Source organism: Neophocaena asiaeorientalis, unplaced genomic scaffold (genome assembly GCF_003031525.2).
Source record: "Neophocaena asiaeorientalis asiaeorientalis breed wild unplaced genomic scaffold, Neophocaena_asiaeorientalis_V1.1 scaffold121, whole genome shotgun sequence".
Taxonomy (NCBI): Eukaryota; Metazoa; Chordata; class Mammalia; order Artiodactyla; family Phocoenidae; genus Neophocaena; species Neophocaena asiaeorientalis.
This window is the reverse complement of record NW_020172142.1, coordinates 1,309,202-1,332,350: the sequence shown is the minus strand read 5'-3', so window position 1 is coordinate 1,332,350 and position 23,149 is coordinate 1,309,202. Positions and strand designations below refer to the sequence as shown.

General features: G+C 41.5%; 1 protein-coding gene across 2 annotated transcripts in view; it reads left to right on the top strand.

The window, feature by feature from the left end:
• The window catches only part of ULK4 (unc-51 like kinase 4), a 511,648-nt gene that overhangs the window by 348,685 nt on the left and 139,814 nt on the right, over positions 1–23,149 (top strand). For both annotated transcript variants that reach the window (XM_024753918.1, XM_024753910.1), the window contains one exon: positions 5,707–5,805. In XM_024753918.1, coding sequence (XP_024609686.1) covers positions 5,707–5,805 — 99 coding nt within the window. The remainder of the gene's footprint in view (positions 1–5,706; positions 5,806–23,149) is intronic.

The window sequence follows — 23,149 nt, the reverse complement described above, 5'->3', positions numbered from 1 at the left end:
AGGTGGACTCTCAACCACTGCACCACCAGGGAAGCCCTCAGCACCACTTTGTATTTTACTGCTCTCATCTTTCTAAATCTTTCCCTATAATATCTGCCAGGTATTGCTTTTGACCTTGATGACCGACTTTGATTTACATGATACCTGGTGTCAGTCTGAAAGAGGTAGGGTCCTTGAGACTGAATTAGGGAAAAGGTTGCGAAAAGAAATGGAGTGGGCGCCAACGACACGTCCTTCTAGAACACTGAGCTGAAAGTTCTTTCCAAAGCACAAGTCACCTCTTCCATTTGTCTGCACACCTGGGATTCTTCTGCATTCAAAGCTCATGTCTGCTTTTAACAGGAACCTCTCGAAAGTAGAAGAGCTGAGTGTTGCCAGTGTTTAAAATGATAATAGTGCTTAGATTTATGAAGCGCTTTTCTTTTTCAGGGAGGAGAGGGATATGATGCAGGAATGTGTACTGGGAAGGTGAAGAGTAGGGGAGGGAGGTGTCAGAATCTCTGCTAGGAGTCCAGTCCCTATCCCCAACCTACCTTGTGAGTTTGTGTGTGAAGGATGTGGAAGCAGAGACCAATAGATGCTCAGGACTCACTGGTGTGGTGGGAGCACCTGGGCCTTGCAGGCTGGAACACCTTGGATTTGAATCCCAGCCACGTCACTTTTTTTTTTTTTCTTTCGGTACATGGGTCTCTCACTGTTGTGGCCTCTCCCGTTGCGGGACTCACAGGCTCAGCGGCCATGGCTCACGGGCCCAGCCGCTCTGTGGTGTGTGGGATCTTCCCGGACCGGGGCACGAACCCATGTCCCCTGCATCAGCAGGCGGACTCTGAACCACTGCGCCACCAGGGAAGCCCCCAGCCACGTCACTTTTACCTGTGAGGCGCTGGGCATGTTACTTTTCCTGAGTATCAGTTTCCTTGTCTGTAAAGTAGACATGCTAACTACTCAGCAGGGGACTTAAATGAGAGAACACAAGATATGTAAATATGATGTGCCTTAAGTATACCTGGCCCAGGGAAGGTAAGCGATAAATGGTTGCTGTATTATCAATAGCAACAAGAAGAAAGGTGCTCACCTCCCCTTTCTGTTTACAGAGGGTTCCTGGGGGCCATGATTTCTTCATTTCTGTGTCCTGGCACATGGGAGGGCACTCAGTTCGTATTTACGGAGAGAACTAATTCCTAGCAGGCTTACGAGATATAAATTTATGGTTTTATTTTGCATTTGTGAGCTTAGCCTAGGGCTTGGCACCTGTGATTTTGGCAGGAATCAAGAGAAGAAGGGTGTTAGGTGTCAGGGAGCTTCATTTTGGTATGACGGCCAACACCCAAATAGTGGAGCAAATCATCATCTTAATACACGGAGATGCCTCACCCCTGGGAGGTACAGCGTCCTGCAGAGTGAACAGCGGCGGGGGATGCTACCAAGTTTGGGGGCTAGGGAAAGAAAATATTCAATATTAAAATCCAGGTCACCTGACTTCCCAGTCTGGGCCTTGTCTCTCACTTCTGGAGTGATGGGGGACAGCTTGATACATTACTCTGGTAGTAGGACGGTTTAACTGCTGTTGGTCGGCAGGTGTGTCGGCATTGCCTGGAAGACTGAAATGTGGCCCCTGAGTCGTCTTTGATCTCACACCCACGTGAAGGCTGCCAGGGTAGGGGCTACAGTCTCTGTTTCAGTATCCCTTGGAGTTACCAGTTCGACTCCTCCAGGCTTTGCCCTTATTGTTGTCCCCCATGAGCTACCCTGTCTGGTGGCTGAGTACAAGTGAGATTTGTCTGCTGTAGTCCGTGGTCCTCATCGTTTCTCTCCTGCCCTTGAAAACTTCGATGACATCTCATTATCTACATATCATTTTCTAACTCCTTTGCAAGACGGTCAAGGCCTCGTATGATCAGCCCCAGGGTGGTTTTCCAGCCTTGTCCGCCAGCCCTTATGCAGCCCATGCGCACGCCAAACAGTCACCTTGGCATTTTCCACATGGATCCGGTGCCTTTTCACTCCCGGCCTTTCCTCACGTGATTCCAGCACCTGAAACACCGGCTCTCCATGTCATTCCCTGCAGACCTCGTCCCCACCATCCAAACGGTGACTTTGTGTCACCTTTTCCTACTCCCGCCCCAGCTCCTCTATTCCCTCCTCCACTGTGGCAGTTTTCACACTCTGCCTTTAGTGCAGTTATTTGAAAGCTTGCCATTCTTCTTCTTCTATTTTTAAATTTTATTAATGTATAGTTGCTTTACAGTGTTGTGTTAATTTCTGCTGTACAGCAAAGTGACTCAGTTATGCATATGTGTACTCTTTTTCATATTCTTTTCCATTATGGTTTGTCACAGGATATCGAACATAGTTCCCTATGCTATACAGTAGGACCTTGTTGTTTATCCCTTCTATGTATAATAGTTTGCATCTGCTAATCCCAAACTTCCAATCCATCTTCCCTCGCCCACCCCACTCCTCCCCACTTGGCAACCACAAGTCTGTTCTCTATGTTTGTGTCTGTTTTATAGATAAGTTCATTTGTGTTGTGTTTTAGATTCCACATATAAGTGCTATCATATGGTACTTGTCTTTCTCTTTCTGACTTACTTTGCATAGTATGATCATCTCTAGATCCATCCATGCTTCTGGAAATGGCACTATTTCATTCTTTTTAACGGCTGAGTAGTAGTTCATCGTATATAGGTACCATATCTTCTTTATCCATTCATCTGTCGATGGACATTTAGGCCGTTTCCATGTGTTAGCTACTGTAAGTCGTGCTGCCATGAGCATAGGGGTGCATGTATCTTTCGGAATTATAGTTTTGTCTGGATATGTGCCCAGGAGTCATATTGCTGGATCATACGGCAACTCTGTTTTTAGTTTTTCGAGGAACCTCCATACTGTTTTCCATCGTAAAGCATGCCATTCTTTTAATGAAACCGTGGGGTTCTACAGAGTGGGGACTGAGTCGTATCATCTGTGCATGGCAAGCGTGTGGGTGATGGTGTCTGGGGAGCACACCGAGTGTTGACTTGAATTGTCTAGGCCACACCATTGCACGTTGTGCTCTGTTGTGCTTAAACCTGCTTAAGACGTTGGCAGCAGCTGCCCGAGGAATTGACTCTTGTTCACTACAGGTGCCGTACCTCTGTGTTTATGTAACAAAGCTCTGTTGAGGACCTGCCCCCCGTGCACTAGATTCATGTAGCAGTGGTAGATGTGATAGAGTTATATTCTTCCTGGCCTTTCTTCCTGTGCCAAGAAGTTAGCTGTATCCCCTTATCTCATTTTGGGTAATGCTGTAATGCCATTTAATATTACATATGGCTCCTAAGTTGACATGCCCGTGTTTTATATGTTTACAGCTATTAAATTTATATTTGTACCTGGAGTTCTCGTCTGAGATCCGTACTTAATATATTCAGTAGCTTCCTAAACGTGACCACTAGAATGCCCCACAGTCCCCTCAAATTCAACATGTCTAAAGTGGAGCTCAGGACTCACCTCCCAAACCATTCTCCTGCCAGCAAGCCCTGCCCCTCTCATCCTGCTGTGCAAACTAGACACCTGGGGGTCATTCTTAAAATTTCCCTTTTTCATATTTCTCATTTAATTTGTCAGCAAATAATTTAGATTTTGCCTCAAGCACTACTGCTAGCACCCAACTCAGGCTGCCCTCTCCTCTTGCCCAGGCTGTAACAGCTGGGTGAGCCAAGAACCGTGGATGGCCAGGAGTGGGGCTGGTTACCAGCCAGCAAGGACTGGGGCAGTGAGTTGCTGAAAGGGATCAGTGGGACAGAGGCAAAGGCAGAGGACTGGACAGGGAGGACCGTAGCAACATCACGGCAGAGGTGGGTTTTCTTGCTGTGGAAAGAGCCCCTTGCAGAATGCACACATAAGGTATCTGGGAATCGAGAGGCTGACTCTGGAGAGTGTGCCCTTGGGGAGCTGGAGAGACCCTGAGAGAGGCTGGCCAGGCCCCTGTATTCGTTGCTCGGCTACCCACATGTGATCCCCTTGGCGCACAGAGTTTCTGCTGTGGGCCTGGATTTTTGTGAGGAGAGTTGAATTTCATATGCCTTCCTGATGTGCACCTGCCTCTTCTGCAAGCTATAGCATTCCCTTTCTGGAACGCCTGGCATCTTTATAAGGAGGTGGTACCCGAATACTGGCGGGCAGGGTCAGGTTGTTTCTTGGTGACAATAACAAATGACTGTAGACCTTGGAGGGTCTGGAGGCCCACTGGATATCCTGGCGGGAAGAGTCCCACAGTGTGTGCTTGTGCTTGTAGCCGTGTCTCCTTGCTTATGTGTGCTTGGAAAGGAAGCAGTGGCCCCATGCCCCTCCCTGCCTAGGTGCTGGTTTGCAAGACTGCCTTATTTTTCCCAAGAGACAGTCGGTCCTCTCTAAAGGATAACATTAATGTGCAAAGGCCGATATTCCACCTCACATGGTGCTTCAGAAGGCAGGATCAACAGCCGAACCTCAGAAAGGTTCAGACCTAGGGTAGTGCTACGCCTTTGTTTTCTGGGAGGAAATTTCACCTCTCTAATAGAGGCCAAGGGTTGAAGTAGGGATAGGGGAGGGGAGAGGTGAGAGGAAACTCCTAGCTACCAATTATTGTTGTCCCCCTTGGCTGCAGAGAGGTGCAAGCTGTTAAAAGGCAGGTGTCTGATTTTCCACAACATCCTGTTTTTTTTTTTCTTTTTCCTTTTTTTGAACGAAGGAAAGCGCGCCACTTAAATTCTCTCCATACGCCCGAAGGCAGAAGGAATCTTGGCATTTATGTGAGGGGCCCCAGAGTCCATGTTAGTGACCTAAGGCGGGGCAGCCTGCTTTAAAAAGGCTCTGGCAAAGGTCATTACCTAAAAGTAGTTTTGTTCTGAGTGAAATTAAAAACAGAGAGGGTGTATGTGAATGAAATGTGTATGTGCTATAGCAAATACAATAAATAATCAGTGCCTTCTCTCAGTATGAAATTATTCATCTCTATGATAGAAATCTTCTCTGAAATGAGGCAGTTCTATAAAACTCCTGGAAAAGGCACACTTAAAGTTAAAGCCACTCATTTCTGAATTCTTACTTCCATTGTGTACTTCCTAAGCAATGTAGACCTGTATCTGAAGCTTCTTCATGCAGTGGTCCAAAGCCTGTTCATTCGATCAATATTCTAGATGTTATTTGAGCAGGTGTGTGCATATAGAGAAGGAAGGCACAGCATCATGCATTTGGTCTGCATCATATAATGTGTATGTATAACAGTGCCCAGAAGAGGTGAGCTTGTGTGATTTGGGGGCATTTAGCCTGGATTCATCCTCCAGCTTTGTCACCCATTGTCTGTGGGACTTTAGACAAACTACTCAACCTCTCTGAACTTTAGTTTTCTCCCCTGAAAAATGGGGATAACTGCACCTCGTCCCAGGATGGTTGGGAAGGTAAAGTGCTTTACTGCGTGCAGTGTGTGAACATCAATATCATCCCTCCAGCGACAGCCCTGGTTATTGCTTTATCTGTGGTGCACCCAGATCCGCCTCTGTGGCCTCAGCTGGTGGCAGTGTGTGTACTCTGTCACATGATTACCCAGCATAGCTTCTCTTCAGGGGCCTGAGGTCAGATGCTTCCTCTGCGCCGTCATCTGTTGGGACTGGGTGGACCTGTCTCCTGCGGCCAAACTGACTAATCTCCAAGACCCCCTTCCCCTCTCCTCCCCCTGTTCAGGCACAGAAGTCCGGCTCTGGAGGGGACACTCAGGCCGCAGAAGACCTGCTGCTGCTCGGCAAGCCTCTGACAGACCTTATCAGCCTGCTTATCCCGCTGGTAAGAGCTCACACACCTGCTTGTGTGTCTCTCAGGTCGTTGCAGAGCGTGAAGTGATTTTATTTGAATTTCATGATGTCTTGAGTTGCTGTGCTCTTTTGATTCCTTTCAAAACTAGAACCGAAAGAAGTTTCAGAAGATTATTTAGCCTGGAAATACTAAATTTCTACTTTAATATGCGGTGGCTAATCATTCATTTAAGTGGATATTTAAGTAAGGCAGAGCCTCAAATTCTTCTTAATGGATGTGAGGTTAAAAAAAAAAAAAAAAAAAAGGAAAATCAAGAAATGAATTCCAAGAAGGAAGAAGAAATCCTTTGCGGGCGTCAGTTCTCTTTCAAAAAGATATTTTAGGGTTACTTGGCATGCAGGACTACCCTGAAATGCAGAAGCGCAGACAGAGCTAGAGCATATCCACCACAGTCTCCATAGAAATAGAATGAAATAAGTGAAATTACACGAAAACAGATGAGACTGCACAAGACTACTGAGTATGTGAAAAGAACCCAATGGAGACTTGAAGTTTGAACCTCATTGTAGTTTTGACTTGCATTTCCCTGATAATTAGCAATGTTGAGCATCTTTTCATGTGCCTGTTGGCTATCTATATTTCTTTGGAGAAATATCTTTTTAGGTCTGCCGCCCATTTTTTGATTGGGTTGTTTGTTTTTTTTTGTTATTGAGTTGTATGAGCTGTTTGTATATTTTGGAAATATGCAGGACATAGATGGGGCTCCAGTGAACAGAGGGAAGACTAACCAAATCATGCACTCTTTAAGGCCATATAAAAGACTCAAAATATCCCCACTAAATATAACTGATGCAATATATGGTATGTAGGATAATACTTATATTAATAGCATATAAGATTTAAACAATAAAGCTTAAAGGCAGTTGAAGAATCTATTTCAGGTAAACTTCTAGGACACTCTATTTCACATATGTATCTTATAGACAGGGTTTTGGTGTTTGCCACATTCTGAGGTTTGCTTTAATAGTTGAATTTATTCCAATTAGATTTATTCTTAAACTTATCTTTGGTCTTAATTTTATTGTCTTATTGTATATTTTCTTTCTAAGTGTTTTCCTCTATTAGACGTAAGGTTTAATGCAAACAAAAAACCTTTATCAGGACAAAGAGAAGGACTCTACAATGGTAAGGAGTAAAGTCCACAGGAAGATACAATAACTATGAACCTTTTTGTGTCAAATATCAGAGCATGGAACTATAAAAACAGAGAAGGACCAAAACGTACAGGGAAAGACCAAAACATATAGGGAAAACAAAGTACAGTAATATCAAGAGATTTAACCTGTCTTTCTCATTGCTTGACGACTCAAGTGGATGAAAATGATGAGGTAGAGCAGGGGTTGACAAACTAAGGCATGTGGACTAACTCTGGCCCACTGCCTCTTCTTGTAAGTAAAGTTTTATTGAATACAGCCACACAGACAATTGTCTATGGCTGCTTTTGCATCTTGACGGTAGAGTTGAGGAGTTACAACAGGGACTCTGTAGTCCACAGACCTGTGTTGTTTACTATCTGGCTCTTTACGGAAAAACTTTGTTGACCCCTGGTATAGAGGATATGAAAACTTTAGTAAGATTAATAGAAGTATATCTGTCTCTCTACCCTGAAAATAGAGACTGTACCTTCTTTTCAATTTTCTGGAAATACTTTAAAAAGTTCACCATGCGTTAGGTTAAAAGCATATCAATAAATTCCAATAAGTAGGAATTGTGTAGACCACATTGTTTAACCATAATATACTTTAACTAGAAGGAAAAATAAAAACAATGAAAATACACTGTTAGCAAATATTATCGATGAGCACAAAGAACATTGTGATTGCGTCAGTCTGGGTCCCAACCACATAGTGATTTAAATAAAAGAATTTCAATACAAAGAATTATTAAGCTATAATTGACGAGTAAATGTAAGATTTCAAAAGAACTCTGTAGGGTATCCGAAAGCTGAGGGAGAGGGCGAGTACCTCAGGAAGGACAAACTTGAAAGGGGATACCTCTTCCCCAAGGCTGTGGGTCAGACCTCATTGGAGAAGGTGTGACTACAGCCCACAGGACAGTGGGCAAATTTGCTGGGTTGCCCAGGCCAGAGCTCGTCCACAATCGCTGGGAAGCAGGAAGCAACCCTTGAGAGTGCCGGTGAATCGTAGCTAGCGGGCAGACACACAGAGGGTGGCAGGGTGCCGCTGCTGGTGGTGGGAGGCCTGGAGGGTCCGATGTCTGTGTAGGGAGGACCACAGGAGACGAACCCAGAGAGGCAGGCAAGTAGGGGGAGTCGGGGTGCCAGTGCTCGGGAAAGCCTGGAATGTACAGTCTCCACTAGGGAGAGCAGTGGAACTGTGATCACAGGCCAGGCTAGGATGAGGGCTGCAGAGGGGCCCAATGTTGTGGGCCCCCGGTAAGGTCAGACCTCCACCAGATGCCACGACACCCGTACTTCTGGCCTACACTACAGCTGCCAGAAATAGCTGGAGAGCCCCTTCTTGCTGCAGTGTATCCTCTGAGATATTTTCCCCAGCCTTTGGGACTCTGAACTCCTGTTACTAGTAACTTGATCACACTTAGGTTCTAGTACATTGGCCAAATGTCTGCCTAAAGTGTGTGAACTGTGTTGTGTACGTACACATTTACCACTGGAGTCATTAGGTTTAAAAATGGCCTGCGACAAACAATATGTCTTCTCTGGAAAAGATTAATACACATTTACAGCTGTGTATACAGTGAAGAAAAATAGTAATAAGGCTATTGAGGGCCTCAACTGGAGCACATACAGACCAAAGATAAATTTTTACAGTGGTTGTTAAAAATGTGATAAGTTACAGAATGAGGTGCTGGAATTGCTTTCCCACAGGGAAAAATAAGCAGACTTTTAGTTTTCACTGGACTTGGGTAATTGTAGAGGTATTTTACCTAAAGGAAGGAGAGTGAACTTGTTAGCTTTTGAGGTTCTTTTCAGATAGGGTCCTGTGAAAGTAAGCGTACTTATCCTTCAGGGAGCATGAAACCTGTCAACCCATAATTTACGACCCATGTTTACACTATAAAATCATAGTGAACTGTGGGTATAAGATGGATTCTCAGTCTGTTTTTTTTAATATAAATTTATTTATTTTTGGCTGCTTTGGGTCTTCGTTGCTGCACCCCAGCTTTCTCTAGTTGCGGTGAGCGGGGGCTACTCTACGTTGCGGTGTGTGGGCTTCTCGTTGCGGTGGCTTCTCTTGTTGCGAAGTCCGGGCTCTAGTCGCGCGGGCTTCAGTAGTTGTAGCTTGTGGTCTCTAGAGCTCAGGCTCAGTAGTTGTGGCTCACAGGCTTAGTTGCTCCGCGGCACGTAGGATCTTCCCAGACCAGGGCTCGAACCCGTGTCCCCTGCATTGGCAGGCGGATTCTTAACCACTGCGCCACCGGGGAAGTCCTCTCAGTCTGTCTTGAGTGTGAACTACTTAGAGAATCTGATGATTCTAAACTCTCCGGGAAAAATGCCTAGACTCACCTATATGCAAAGTTCTGTACACAATACAGAATTTCAAGGGGCTCTTTGAACCCTCAATTGGTAACCGTAGTGTGAGTAAGATATGGCTAATAAAATATATAACAAGTTGACTATGTCTCCTGAAGAAAAGACAAAGCAGGGTAGTTGTTTGACATAAATATTTTCTTTTTTTAAAAATAAATTTATTTTATTTATTTATTTTTGGCTGCATTGGGTCTTCATTGCTGCACGCGGGCTTTCTCTAGTTGCGGTGAGCAGGGGCTACTCTTCATTGCGGTGTGCGGGCTTTTCATTGCAGTGGCTTCTCTTGTTGGGGAGCACAGGCTCTAGGAGTGCGGGCTTCAGTCGTTGTGGTGCACGGGCTCAGTAGTTGTGGCTCGCGGGCTCTAGAGCGCAGGCTCAGTAATTGTGGCACATGGGCTTAGTTGTTCTGCAGTGCTCGGAACTGTGTCCCCTGCATTGGCAGGCAGATTCTTCACCACTGTGCCACCAGGGAAGCCCCTAAATATTCCCCTATTAAAATAAGTATTTTCAAATTTATAAGAGAGAATTGGTTTTAAGGTTTTCCTTATTATATGCCAAAAATGCCAGTCTTCAGCCTGGCTTATACTTTTCATATTAACCATGCCTTTCTTGGCCACCGGAAAGCTGTCCCTCTGCAGTCTGGGTAGGATTGCAGTCCTCACCTAGCATCTCCTATGTTGATCTCCTGTAATATCCTCTGGATAACTTTTCTTTTAGTGAAGTGTCTGGCATTTCTTCTTGGCTGTAAACTTGTAGCCTCCTGACAAAAAATTATTGAATTACAGAGATCCAGCATATACTCTGCAGATAATAATACACAGGGTCCTCAGTATACCTTCATAAGCATCATGCATAAGATCAAAGAACAGCCATTGGGTACACAAACATGCCAATTTATCATACAGTACAATATAGAAATTCTTTTGCTATGCTTCTAGGTTCCCTGGGGCCCTGTGCAGGGAATAACTAACTACATGATTTGGGCCAAGGAAGAAGGGCTGTTTGAATTTTTTCTCTTTTTTTGTTGTGATGAAATAAACATAACGTAAAATTTACCCCGTTAATCAATTTTAAGTGCTCAGTTCAGTAGTATTGAATATATTCATAATGTTGTACAGTCATAACCACCATCCACCTCTGTAATGCTTTTCATCTTGTAAAACTGAAACTCTATACCCATTAAACAGTAACTATCCCTTCCCCGCTCCACACAGCCACCATTCTATTGGGTTAGCCAAAAAGTGCCTTCTGTTTTTAAGTAAAAATAAAAGACACATTTTTCATTTGCACCAAGAACTTTATTGAACAACGTATTCACCCTTTTGTTCCACTACCTTCTGCCATTTTTCAAGCAACTTCATAATTCCATCTTCCCAAAACTTTTTATCTTTTTGAGCAAAGAACTGTTCCAGGTGCCTTTTACAGTCTTCCACGGAATGGAAATTTTTTCCATTAAGAGAATTTTGTGAAGACGTAAATAAATGGAAATCCGAAGTGCAGTGTCTTGTATATACGGCGGATGAATCAGAACTTCCCAGGCAAGCTGTAACAGTTTTTGCCTGGTCATCATAGAAACATGCGGTCTTGCGTTACCCTGATGGAAGCTTATGTGTTTTCTGTTGACTAATTCTGGACACTTTTCATTGAGTGCTGCTTTCAGTTGGTCTAACTGGGAGCAGTACTTGCTGGAATTAATCGTTTGGTTTTCTGGAAGGAGCTCATAATAGAGGACTCCCTTCTGATCCCACCATATACACATCACCTTCTTTGGATGAAGACCAGCCTTTGGTGTGGTTGGTGACGGTTCATTTCACTTGCCCCACAGTCTCTTCCATTCCACGTTATTGGGCAGTATCCACTTTTTATCACCCATCACAATTTGTTTTAGAAACAAAACGTTTTCATTACATTTCAATGGAGAATCACATGCGGAAATACGGTCAGGAAGGTTTTTTTCCCTTAACTTATGTGGAACCCAAACATCAAAGCGATGAGCATAACCAAGCTGGTGCAAATGATTTTCAGTGCTTGATTTGGATATTTTGAGTATGTCGGCTGTCTCCCGAATGGTATAACGTTGATTGTTCTCAGTTAATGTCTCAGTTTGATCGCTCTCGATTTCAACTGGTCTACCCGACCGCGGAGCATCAGCCAGCGAGAAATCTCCAGCATGAAACTTCAGAAACCGCTTTTGACGCGTTCGATCAGTCACAGCATCTGCTCCATACACTGTACAAGTCTTTGTTTGCGTTTCAGTTGTGTTTTTACCTTTCTTGAAGTAATAAAGCATGATATACCGAAAATGTTCCCTTTTTTCTTCCATCTTCAGTATTAAGATGGCTACACAAAAATCCACCAATTTTGGTAAGTTCTTTTTATATGCACGCTGATATGACAGCTGTCACACACAGTCTAACAAAATTGTTTCCAATGAAGTTAAAGACAACTAAATGCTGCTAGAGCCATCTTACGGGAAAAAATGAACAAAACTTTTGGCCAACCCAATATTTTCTGTCTCTGTGATTTTGACTATTCTAAGTACCTCATGTATGTGGAGTCATATATTATTTGTCATTTTGTGACTGGCTTATTTCTTTTAGCATAGAAGTGGTATTTCATTGCAGTTTTAATGTGTTTTTCTCTAACTATTAGTGATATTGGGCATCTTTTCACGTGCTTATTGATCATTTGGATATCTTCTTTGAAATGTCTATTCACGTTCTTTGCCCATTTTTGAATGAGGTTGTTTGGTTTCTCGCTGTCGAGTATTGAGAAACTGTAATCTGAAAATTAACGCTTTATCAAATACATGATATTAAAATACTTCATGCCATTCTGTGGGTTGCCTTTTTACCTTGTTGATATTGTGTTTTGATGCATACTTCTTGAAAATTTTCATAAAGTCCAGTTTGCCTAATTTCTCATTTGTTGCCTGGTGCCTTTTGTGTCATATCCAGGAGATCGTTGCCAAATGCAGTGTCATGAAGATTTTGCCCTGTGTTTCTTCCAAGAATTTTATAGTTTTAGGTCTTACACTTAGGTCTTTCATTCACTTTGAGTTTATTTTCACGTATGGTGTTAGGTAAGGGTCTAACTTCATTCTTTTGAATGCAGATATCCAGTTTTCTCAGAACCGTTTGACGAAAAGACTATCCTTTCCCATTGAACGGTCTTGGCACCCTCGTCAAAAATCATTTGACTATATATGTGTGGGTTTATTTCTGGAATCTATGTTCTCTTCAGTTAGTCTGTATGTCATTCTTCCGGTTTCATCATTGTAGAGTAAGTTTTAACATCAAGGAGTCCAGCTTTATTGTCCTTTTTCAAGATGGTTTTGGTTATTTGGGGTGACTTGAAATTACATATGGATTTTTGGATGGGGTTTTCTATTTCTGCAGAAAACTTTATTGGGATTTTGAGAGGGACTGCATCGAATCTGTAGATTGCTTTGGGTACTGTTGTTGTGTATTATATTGATTGATTTTCATATACTGAACCATCCTTGCATTCCAGGAATAAAGCCCACTTGTTCATGGTGTTTAATACTTTTAATAGGCTGCTGAATTTGGTTGTCCAGAATTTTAAGATTTTTGCGTCATTGGTCATTAGGGATGTTGATCTGTAGTTTTATTTTTTACACTGTCTTCTGGGTTTGGAATCAGGGTGATGCTGGACTCATAGAGCAAGTTAGGTGTTCCCTTCTCTTCAATTTTTGAGAAAAATTTGAGAAGGATTAGTATTAGTTCTTCTTAAAATGTTTAACAGAATTCATCAGTGAAGCCCTCCAATTCTGGTTGGGGAACTAATATCCCACAAACTGCACGGTGTGGCCAAAAAAATTAATAAATAAATAGGGACTTCCCTGTTGGTCCAGTGGTTAAGAATCCGCCAGGGGATGTGGGTTCCGCCCCTGGTTGGGAAACTAAGATCCCACATGACGTGGCGCAACTAAGCCTGTGCACTCTAGAGAGCACGCCACAACTAGAGAGCCCATGTGTTGCAACTACTGAGCCTGCGCGCTCTGGAGCCTTCACGGCACAGCTAGAGAGCCCTCACACTGTGACTGCTGAGTCCATGCGCTCTGGAGCCCACGTGCCACAAATACTGAGCCCACGTGCCACAACTAGAGAGAAGCCCATGCGCTGCAACGAACACACCGCACACTGCAAGGAAAGGTCCCGAATGCCGCAATAAAGATCCCGTGTGCTGCAACTAAGACCCTAAGCAGCCAAATAAATAAATAAGAATGTTAATAAGTAAATAAATAAATGAAAGAAAGGAAAATAGGAGACTATTTTTTAAAAAATCACATTATCTCACTTGGCATCCAGCACGGGCAGCAGAATTGGTGTTTGACGTGTAGCTGAGGAGCCAGCCCCATGTGCACACCAGGAGGTGTGCGCACCTAGGCTCTGTGTTGTTGTGGTCTGCAGAGGTACTTGCAGAAGATTTTTGATTACTAACTCAATCTCCTTACTAGTTACAGTTCTATTCACATTTTCTACTTCTTCATGATTCAGTCTTGGTTGCTTTTGTGTTTCTGGGAATTTTTTCAGCACGATATTTTTTTTTGTAGGAATTGTTTAATTTGTTCTAAAATGTTCATGAAATACAAAGAACCTTAGTATAGCCAAGACAACTTTGGAAGAAAACAAAGTTGAAGGGTTGACACTACTTGATGTCAAGATGTACTATGAAGTTACTATAATCAAAATAGTGAGGTATTGGTGGAAAGATGCCTTTGAAGTTTGTGGATATGTTTGTTACCTTGATTGCTGTATGTTATAAATATGTGTAGTTTTTTGGCATGTCAGTTATGCTTCAAGGAAACTGTTAAAAATAAGTCCTTTTGAGGCTACTCTATTATTTTCATTTCTTCCTGAATGAATTCACCCGGTAGTCATTGTGTTTGGTGGTTCTCTTTCTCTATTTCAGGCTTCCTTCCTAGCCAGGCTCATTAAGAGTGGAAGTTATTTGTATTTTGTGATGCTGCTGTTTCTTTTCTCTGCACCAGCCCCTTGCTATCTAGTGATATTATGGTTACCTTGACTCTGCTCTGGGTCCCCAAATTCCAATATCATGATGATACTGGATTTATTACAAATCCAGACATCGAGCCTGCAGGGGATTTGGCACGGGTTCTGTTGCTGCTCTTTTCAACAGTAGAACAGCTTCATTTATTATCCGAAGCCCCAAGGCTGGAACAGCTTCTTCAGCTTCTTTTTGTGGACAGGAACCCCAACCTCCATTTCACACTCTGTGCCTGACTTTTGTCCCAGCTCCACATGGGGTGTGGCCCCAATTGTATTGGAGATCCTAGTTGGTATAGATACTTCTAACAGCTTTTGAACCTCAAGCTTCAGTGTGTTTGTTTCATTTCTGGTCCACAAAGATATTTGTATCGTATAAATTTTTTTTCTTCTTGTACTTATTATGGAGGTAGTAGTGCAAAATTTGAAGTCACACACTATCTTGACTGAAAGTCACTTGTCTGTTTAGTTCCCAGCCTTACTACCCACCCTTTCAAAGTGGTTGGCCATCACAAGCTGTCAGTAAATAATTGTGGGGTGCACGAATGAGATATAACAAGTGCCGAAACCTAGTTACAAAATTGTAATACGAGCTGATTTATATCATGCTGTTTGTATGTGTGTATAAAGGGCACAAAAAGAAGTGAGGGTAGAGTGATTTATACCAAGGACTTAACAGGATATTTCTCGACAATTTTTTATTAAAATTTTGATTTAGGGTGTGAGTCATAAAACAGAAAGGTTTAGTGTAATGATGTGGGGCAAGGATCCTCCTGAGAGGGCACGGGACAGGTGACATTCAGCCTCAGCCTTGGAAACATTATTCACTCAAGAGTGGCCAGAAGCTGGCCTCAGAGGCAGCTCTCACCCTGCATCAGTGGGGACCAAGGGGTCTTCTTGCTTTTCCCTGAGTATAGTAGGTAAGGCATGGAAGCAAAGCAAGGAAGCAGCTTAGTGCCAGCTCTTTCCTCTCTAGAGATATCTGACATTCTGTCCATCAGATGGAGAGTTGTATCTGGACTGTAATTCTAGCTTCAGAATCTTGAACGTTTTTCCTAATACACCTTATTTTTAGTAAACAGTGAGGTGGTTTTTTTTTTTCCTAAATTTAAGATTTGAATTCTCAGAGTCAGATCTGACGGGTACTCCATGCTTCTTGAATGATTCAGAAGCATGTATCTCTCCCACTATCTCTGCCAGTGGCCAGCACAGTAGGAAAACTTCATAAATGTTCACCAGCTCTGCAACTCTTAAGTTTCTCACAGTAGCTCCTACAACAGAATTCACTCTTTAATTCTGCCAGTAAGGGTCAACATACTGTTCTGTTCAATGGAGACGAAGAACGATTTGGTTGCATTTCCTGTGGCAATAAATTCACTCTGTGATGCTATACTAAACTATATTTTGGTCCTCCAAAATGAGCAGCTAGGTATATCTCAGTAGAGCATAAAAGTTTATGTTGAATTTTAAAATGTTGTTCTTCTACTTTAGGCTCAGGAAGTTCCATGTCTGGGCACCTGTGCTACACCCATGAAATGATAAGAATAGTGATTTCTTTTAGAAAAAAGCAAATGAGATTTTTTTGATCTACATTCATTGTGATGATTGCTAATTGTAATTCTTTTTTAAAAAATATTCTTTTATTTTTTTTCCTATATTTTAAAAAGTGAATCATAGTTAATTTACAATGTTGTGTTAGCTTCAGGTGTACAGCACAGTGATTCAGATATATACTTTTATCAGATTCTTTTCCTTTATGGGTTGTTACAAAATATTGAGTAGAGTTCCCTGTGCTATACAGTAAGTCCTTGTTGTTTACCTATTTTATATATGCTACCGTGTATATGTTAATCCCAGACTCCTAATTTATGCCACCCCACCACCCCCTTTCCCCTTTGGTAACTGTAACTTTGCTTTCTATGTCTGTGGGTCTATTTCTGTTTCGTAAATAAGTTCATTTGTATCGTTTTTTTTAAGATTCCACATTTAAGCGATAGCATATAATGTTAGTCTTCCTCTATCTGGCTTACTTCACTTAGTATGACAATCTCTAGGTCCATCCGTGTTGCTGCAAATGGCATTATTTCATTCCTTTTTAAAAAAAATTTATTTTTTTAAATTTATTTTTGGCTGCGTTGGGTCTTCGTTGCTGTGCGTGGGCTTTCTCTAGTTGCGGCGAGCGGGGGCTACTCTTCGTTGAGGTGCACAGGTTTCTCATTGTGGTGGCTACTCTTGTTGCAGAGCAGGGGCTCTAGGCACGCAGGCTTCAGTAGTTGTGGCACGCGGGTTCAGTAGTTGTGGCTTGTGGGCTCTAGAGCGCAGGCTCAGTAGTTGTGGTGCTTGGGCTTAGTTGCTCCACAGCATGTGGGATCTTCCCAGACCAGGGCTCGAACCCGTGTCCCCTGTATTGGCAGGTGGATTCTTAACCACTGCGCCACCAGGGAAGCCCTATTTCATTCCTTTTTATGGCAGAGTAATATTCCATTCTTGATGCCCTTCCTGAGTGGGCATGTCACTAGCAGCAGCCCCTGGGTCTCCTTTCTAATTACTGTCAAAGAGCATGACTACCTGGTCCCCCTTCCCAAGCAGGCCATTTTGGGCAGATGGACCCTAACATGTCCTTATCCAGTGACCCAGCACAGCCAATTGACACAGTGTGTAAAAAGCACCTTTTTCATCCAATTTATCTGAAAGGTTCACCAGGGAGTTAAAATGACCATGTCTTGCCTACAGGTCAGTAGTTGGACCAGAAGAGCTCTGCTGGTCCCTTCAGTCTCTGTCATTTTAAAATTCACTCCAGAGATAATGAAAACTACCTAGTATCAGTATCAGAAAAGGTGTAGTATTTTTCAGAAAAAAATTCTCAAGGAATCTTGGTTACATGCAGTTCCATGTTCCTACTTTGAAGTATCACTTGGGCCAAAAGATAATTGTATTCATCTTTAGTTCAAAGTTACGACTTATTCTCACATAGAATCTTAGCAATTTTAGACTTATTTGGGGCCATGTCTGCATGATCTGGTGAAACAAATTGAGAATCATCAACCTTGACTGAGTTGAACTGATTAGCATCCTTCTTAGAAATTGCTGTATCGTTGTGTGGATTCTAAGCCTACGTGTGTACCTTCTAATAGGTATTTTTATTTTTATTTTCATTCGATTCCCTAGGGTCATTAGTAGTCAGGTTTCCATAGTTTCTGTCTGTCCTTGGAATTGAGCCATCTTCGGGAACAACAGTATGACATCACTAAAGACTTGTCATGCAGAATTCATTTCCTGTCATCATTCTACCATCAAGAGCATGCCTTTTGGACTATACACTTTCAAATTCAGTAGACAAACACTCATTTTACAGAGAAGTAGATTTGCGTATAAACTGTTTGGTTAAGCTTCCCCTGGCTTTCTTTTTGTCAGGGTGAATGGAAGGGTTAAATTTTCAACTCACAACTTTTTTTATAAGTGTGGTTTAGCACATAATTAAAGATACACTTGAGGCAGAAACAAGAAACTCACATTTCACGTAAATGAAACCTCAAAGCTGTTTGGAATGTGGAGGCCAAGATAATTACAAAATCCATCATGCAGAAACACTGCAAATACAGAAAATTCAATGTGTAACTTTGTGATCAGTTTCTCTTAATTTATCACTGAGAGAAAAATAAATTGAATATTTAATAACTAACCTCTTCTTTCCTATACTAGTTATTGTTTAAAAATCAGTTCAAAACATTTTGAGCATTAACACTGGGAAAATATAAAGTACCAAAATATAAAATAATAATAGAATAATGTATTATGTTTTTATGCTGGACCCTCACATACATGATGCCAGAAAGTGCAAATGAAACATGAGACGGTAATCCTGATGTATGGGTAGAACAGCACCCTTCTGAGTTTTCATTCGTTTGTTTGTTTTTAATGCTTATAGTGACACGTAGTTTCTGGGTGTGCCTGTGAAGGTGTTTCTGAAAGAGATTAGCATTTGAACAGTAGACTCAATAAAGCAGACAGAGGAAGGTGAATTTGCTCTGCGCTTGAGCTGGGACTTACATCTGCTGCCATCATATGTTAGAACTCTTGGATCTTGGGTCTTTAGACTCAGACTAGGATTTACACCATTGGCTCCCTTGGTTTTCAGGGCCTCTAGGTTTGGAGAAGAACTATACCATCAGCTTTCCTGAACTTCGAGCTCATGGATGGCAAATCATGGAACTTCTCAGCTTCCATAACCATGGGAGCCAGTCCTTCATAATACATCTCTTTCTGAATAATTATATATCTCCTGTTGGCTCTTTCTCGGGAGAATCCTGTCTAATATACTAGGTGAAAGGGTTGTAAATTTAAAATTTTGATATATATTACCAAATTGCTGTCCCTAAAAGGTGGAGAACCAGTTTTCATTCTCACTAAAAGAGAGACTGCCTGTTTCCCCACAGCCTTGCTGATACTGAGTTTTATGAAATTACATCATTTGCTTTTCTTATAGATGAAATTTTGTATGTCTTTGGTGTTTTGTATTTATTTCATTTTAAATGTAATTTAGCATGTTTTGTGGGTTTGTTAGCCGTTTGTGTGTCTTTTCCTATAAATTGCTTTAGTGTAATCTTTGCTCATTTGTTTTCTATTTAGTTTTTTTCTATTGATTTTTAAAAATTCTTTGTATATTAAGAAGTTTATAATTTTGTCATAACAAATATACTTTTTTATTTTCTCTTTGTATTTCTAATTTTTATTGGTACTTTAGCTATAAAGGTAGTTTTCATTCAGTAGTCAACATTATCAGTGTTTTTCTTTTTTTTTTTTGGTGGTACTTGGGCCTCTCACTGTTGTGTGCTCTCCTGTTGCGGAGCACGCGCTCTGGATGCGCAGGCTCAGCAGCCATGGCTCACGGGCCCAGCCGCTCCGCGGCATGTGGGATCTTCCCAGACAGGGGCACGAACCCGTGTCCCCTGCATCGGCAGGCAGACTCTCACCCACTGCGCCACCAGGGAAGCCCATCAGTGTTTTTCTTTATGACTTTTGAATTTTATGTCATCTTTTAAAAGGCCTTCTCATTCCAAGACTATAAATATATTCACCTGTATTTTCTTTTAGTACTTTCATGTTTGTTTGTTTTCTACTTTTAGATATTTGATTTAGTCAGGATTATTTTGTTGTAAGGAGAAGGGTGGACATCTACATGGTGCTGTATTTGTAAAAGATTTCAAACATCAAGTACTATTAAGATTTTTGTTTTGTATCCTTTGCCCTATAATTATTAGATAAGTGGGAGTAGCACCTGCATATCTTATGAAAATACCATTTCTTTGAATATAATTATATTTATTCTTTGTGCCACAATCATTAAATAATTGGGAGCAGTTTGTGTCCTAAGAGATAATAGGAAAACGTGTCCTATGAAAATAGCATCTCTTTGGCCTAATTGGATGTTTTCCTAATAAAACTGAAGGGGATGAAACCATAGTGATTCTTTTATAGCATAGGAAAGGAAGTGAGTAGTAGCCTCCAGGTAGGAGAGCTATTCTGATATATCCTGCCAGGGGTTACACAGAAGAGCCTTGCTTTTACATTATGTGATCCTCCAGAGAAAGTAGCATTTTCAGCTGGTTTCCTCTGTGGAAAGACACCTTTTCTCCATTGGTTAATCAGAGAGAAACAGTCACGCTCAAGACATGCGGGGTGATGAAGAAAACTCCATTTAAAATTGTGAGGTGTTGATGGATAACAGATAACTTGATATATATATTTGTGTGTGTGTGTGTGTATTGTATATAGGTATTTTATGTCTACTTTAAGGTCATACTGATTGCGTTTTACTTTGTCATTGCTGGTCTTTAAATATCCCGGCCTCGTACAGTGTGTGCTAGATTTTTAAACTGTGGAAACTGCTGTTACTTGTCTTCAGCGGGGATAATAGCCTAATAACGCGGAGCTCTGCATTTATAGATAACAGCAACAAAAAGAGAAATGGTTACATCTTTAAAAAGGGGAGACAAAACGATGATATCTGATTGATTTGACAGTCCACGTGAGGCTGTTTGGCAAGGCACAGTGGCATTTCCATGATGGCGTTGGGTCACCTCTGAACACCAGTTAATTTAATTACGGTTGTGTTGGCTTCTTTGGTTGCCCAGACGAAAGACCTTGGGCAAGTTAGTAAGTCTCCATTTCCATGTCAAAAAAAAGGAGAACATTTTAACACCACACGGGGTTGTTGGGAAGACTAAAGGAACAGTGTGTGAAGAACTGTTGGCACGGCACTTGGCACATAGTAACGCCCACCACCAGTGTGCTTTTCTCTCTCTGTTGTATCCATACTGGTGGCGGCATTATCTTTATTACTCAGTAGTACAATAACATGCGATGCAAAAACCCCTACGGCTACAACCTCAAAATGCAATTCCCAGGTGCCTTCAGACCATATTTAAGATGAGCAGTAAACACCCTGAATTTGTTTTATTTTTGCCACCCTGAAAAAAGCCCTTTGATTTCACGTAAATTCAGAAAGCATGCCGGTGCATCATTTTTGAAGCAGAAAAATAATGTGGATATTTACCCATAACTGTGGTACAGTGAAGTTAGCAGTTTTGATAATGGTGTTTGGCTTTTTTGTTTTGTTTAATGCCTGCAAAATTATCCTGCCTATAGCTCCCAGAGGTCCTTCCCATACAGCATGTTCTGTAATCATATTACGGATCTAATAAACATCTCTCTTATTGTAATAAACTCTTTGTGAATAGCCTCATTAATGTGCTGAAATAATGTACCCAGGGGTATTGCCAACAGTTTCATTCTAACTCTAAAATAAGCTGCCCTAACTGCCACTTCATCTCCAGTGAGTGTGCCCTGCAGTGTCGCACAGATCACGAAGGTGCAAGGGGCAGAGCCTCCCAGTAAAGCTGCTTTGGGGGCAACAAAGTCCCACAGTATAAAACTTCAGACAAACAGTCTCACTTTTATTTTAATCCTGGATCAGTTTCTTTGAATAAGTGAACCATTAGTTTGTAAAGCTGAGACTTTACCGTATGGAATTTATGCTTAATGTCTAGATAATAAAGCCATAACTATAATTAACCATTTTATGCAGAGAATTTTCTTCTCCCAATTGTAAAAAATTGCCTGGTTTGATAAGCTTTTTACTGTGAGGAAGTGTTTTTTTAATTTTATTAGCCTGGTAACTTTACTATAAAATATCCATTCGTTTAATGGAAATAAAAACCCTTTTTAGGGATAAATGTATTATCTCCTATACATTTTCCTTTGGGGTATATTCTCTACCTCAAACCTGTATTATTTAGATATGAGCTTTTCAGAAAGGGATTATTTTAGCATAAAGAGAACTCCAGGTGTTTTTTGATATCCTGGATTCAGTAAACAGTAATTTTTGCAGAATTCTAATCCATGTAATTCTGTAATACATTTTTGAATCTTTTTTTTATTATTATTTATTTATTTTTGGCTGAGTTGGGTCTTCGTTGCTGTGCGCGGGCTTTCGCTAGTTGCGGCGAGCGGGGGCTACTCATCATTGTGTTGTGCGCGGGCTTCTCATTGCGGTGGCTTCTCTTTGCGGAGCACGGGCTCTAGGCACATGGGCTTCAGTAGCTGTGGCTCTTGGGCTTAGTTGCTCCGTGGCATGTGGGATCTTCCCGGACCAGGGCTCGAACCCGTGTCCCCTGCATTGGCAGGGGGATTCTTAACCATTGTGCCACCAGGGAAGTCCACATTTTTGAATTTTATAACCAAAAAGTAAGAAATTCGAGTTTCTTTGTTCATTATTTGGCAGTCATAAGAAATCATGATGGTCTGTTGCAGGAACTGTTAAATGCAGCCTTAGCCCTTCACATCTTCTCCAGCCATTATCGTTCGTTATAGTGAGTCTTGCGTTTACCTCTTGACAGTTTGTGAGGGTCATTACAGAGGGTACCCAGGAAATTTCCCCATTTAAAAATTTTTGGGGTAGGGAAGACAGCTTTACTTCAAATATTTGAATTACAGAATACGCCATCAGCCCATTAAAACAACTCCAAGCAATATAGAAATGATAGAAGTAAAACTAAAGTCTCCCCTCCCCGAACCAGGAACTACCTCCAGTGTAACTATGGCTTACATTTGATGTGTGTCCTGGCATTCTTTTTACTTTGCTTACAATCACATGTGTTTGTATCATTGTTTTTCTCTTGTATTGTTTTAGCTTCCATTTCTAAAAATAGTACCAGAGGATAGATATTTTGTAACTTGCTTTTCTTTTTACTTATGGCAATAGTATGGACATCTTTCCAAGTCAGTATTTATACTAGAGAATGGACTTGAGGATATGGGGAGGGGGAAGGGTAAGCTGGGACAAAGTGAGAGAGTGGCATGGACATATATACACTACCAAATGTAAAATAGATAGCTAGTGGGAAGCAGCCACATAGCACAGGGAGATCAGGTGCTTTGTGACCACCTAGAGGGGTGGGATAGGCAGGATGGGAGGGAGGGAGATGCAAGAGGGAAGAGATATGGGGATATATGTATATGTATAACTGATTCACTTTGTTATAAAGCAGAAACTAACACATCATTGTAAAGCAATTATACTACAATAAAGATGTTAAAAAAATGATCTCATTCTTTTTATTTTTTTAATTTTCTTTGTTTTTTTTCCTTAGACACAAGATAGCATAATTTTTTAACACCTTTATTAGAGTATAATTGCTTTACAGTGGTGTGTTAGTTTCTGCTTTATAACAAAGTGAATCAGTTATACATATGTTCCCATATCTCTTCCCTC